Below are 2,044 nucleotides of genomic sequence, written 5' to 3'. Positions count from 1 at the left end.
TGGATATATGCTATTGGAAAGTGAACAGAGAATCTACCAGAGGAGATAAGGAATTTTATTTGTCAGTAGAAAATTAAATACAATAAGAACATGAGGGGGAAAGACACATAACGTATAATGTTACATGTATCGAATATTAATCCCAGCTTAATGTATAAGGAAAATTTTTTTGCAAAATCATAACTAAAAACTGTAGATGGAGGCAATATAAAGATCATCAAGTCAAGTATGCCATGTTACAAATAAGCAAATTAAGGAAGAAAAAATTTAAATTCCCAACCAGAAAACTAGAGCAGGCAAACACACATGTGCATGCAAATGTGTGTGTTGATGTGCACATGCCTTTTACATGAATGTGTATGTATATGTATGTGTGCCTATCTGGCTATATCTGTTGGGAATGAGGAATACATCTTCAACATGCAAAGAAGGAGATGATTGTTACCATCATAAAGATAAAGGGAAACAAAAACATGAAATGGAAGTGACAAGACAAGATTCATATCGAGAGTAGAAACAACACAACCATCTTGATGGCTGCTTTTGGTTAAGCTAATCTACTGGTCCCTCAGGGGATCAATGAGTGTTCCATCCATTCCTCTGAGGACAATGTTGCCCAGAGCCAATGGGTTAGTGTCATGATTATTCCACTATAGCCAATAAGCACTTACAAGTTGGTTCAAATTATGCTAAAATAAATGATTGATTCCTTCTGCCCAATGTAATATTTCCCCTAATGAGGCATTTTCCTAGATGATGCTGTTTTCTGGTGTCTTTTCTACATTACCTAATGTGTCACCTTGCACATTTGACAACCTAAATGTATGCTTTTCAACTTTTTAATATTTTCAAGGAAGTGTGGGGAAATATCCTTTTGATCATCTTGCCCATGGCAGCTGTGACCTTCTGGTTCCTCAGACTATAGATGAGAGGGTTCAGCAGGGGAGGTATTGTTGTATAAGCCATTGCAACTAAAAGGTTTTGGACAGGTGATGTGTCTGATGTTTCCTTGAGAACAGCAATCATTATAGAAATGAGAAATAGCATGAGGATTATCAATTGAGGGGAACATGTGGAAATGGCCTTGTAGCGCCCTTCCACAGAAGGAATCTTGAGCACACTGGAGAAGATGCGAGCATAGGATGCAATTAAAAAGGCAACGCAGCATGACAAACAGCACAAACTTACTACAATTAATATAAACTCAGTGTTAAACACATCAGAGGCTGAGACTTTCAAGACATGAGGGATGTCACAGAAAAACTGGTGGATCACATTGGATCCTGAGAAGGGCAGACGGAACATGTTCCCTGTGTGTACAGCTGAATAAAGGAGCCCGCTGAGCCACGAGCCAGCTGCTGCCCAGAGACAACGTGCTGGAGTCATGATGATCCCATAGTGGAGGGGCTGGCAGATGGCCACAAAGCGGTCATAGGACATGGCCACAAGCAAAGCAAACTCTGTAGCTGCAAAAAAGAGAAAGAAGAACATCTGGGCAGCACATCCCAGGAGGGACAGGGACTGAACGCCACATAAGGAATTCACAATGAATTTAGGAAGCGTGACGGAGATGGTTCCAATATCCAGCAGGGATAAATTACTCAGGAAAAAATACATTGGGCAGTGAAGGTGAGGGTCAGTGATAATTGCAGCACAGGTGAGAAGATTCCCCAGGAGGGCTGCCAGGTAAATCAGCAGGAACAGCGCAGCGTGTAAGACCTGCAGCTCCCGTGTGCTGGAAAACTCCATGAGGAGGAATTCTGTGATGATTGACAAGTTGCCCATCCTGCTGCAGTGCTGTAATTTAACTGAAAATAAATAACCCAATGAGTAGCAGTAAAAATGTGTTGAAAATGAGAAAGAATCAAAATATTTATTTAGATAGAATCTTAAGCCTGAACAAAAGCAAAATTACACTATATTTTAAGCCAAAACTAGCTGAAGACAGAGCTGCATCCAATAGTTCTGGAGCAGAGTTTTAAATACTTAACCCTGTAGAATATCCAGAAGAAGTTATACATGATGAACATTAGGAAAGTGAATA

General features: G+C 40.2%; 1 protein-coding gene across 1 annotated transcript; it reads right to left on the bottom strand.

Annotated features, from left to right (window-relative positions):
- Nucleotides 1-831: 831 nt before the first annotated feature.
- Nucleotides 832-1,789, bottom strand: LOC127541646 (olfactory receptor 14I1-like). The gene has a single exon (XM_051966865.1). It carries the CDS (start codon nucleotides 1,783-1,785, stop codon nucleotides 832-834), a length of 954 nt encoding a protein of 317 aa, XP_051822825.1. The 5' UTR covers nucleotides 1,786-1,789.
- Nucleotides 1,790-2,044: the final 255 nt, after the last annotated feature.

This window comes from Antechinus flavipes, chromosome 6 (assembly GCF_016432865.1).
Source record: "Antechinus flavipes isolate AdamAnt ecotype Samford, QLD, Australia chromosome 6, AdamAnt_v2, whole genome shotgun sequence".
In the NCBI taxonomy this organism is placed as follows: Eukaryota; Metazoa; Chordata; class Mammalia; order Dasyuromorphia; family Dasyuridae; genus Antechinus; species Antechinus flavipes.
Note: the sequence above shows the minus strand (reverse complement) of the source record. Positions and strands in the feature narration are given on the sequence as shown.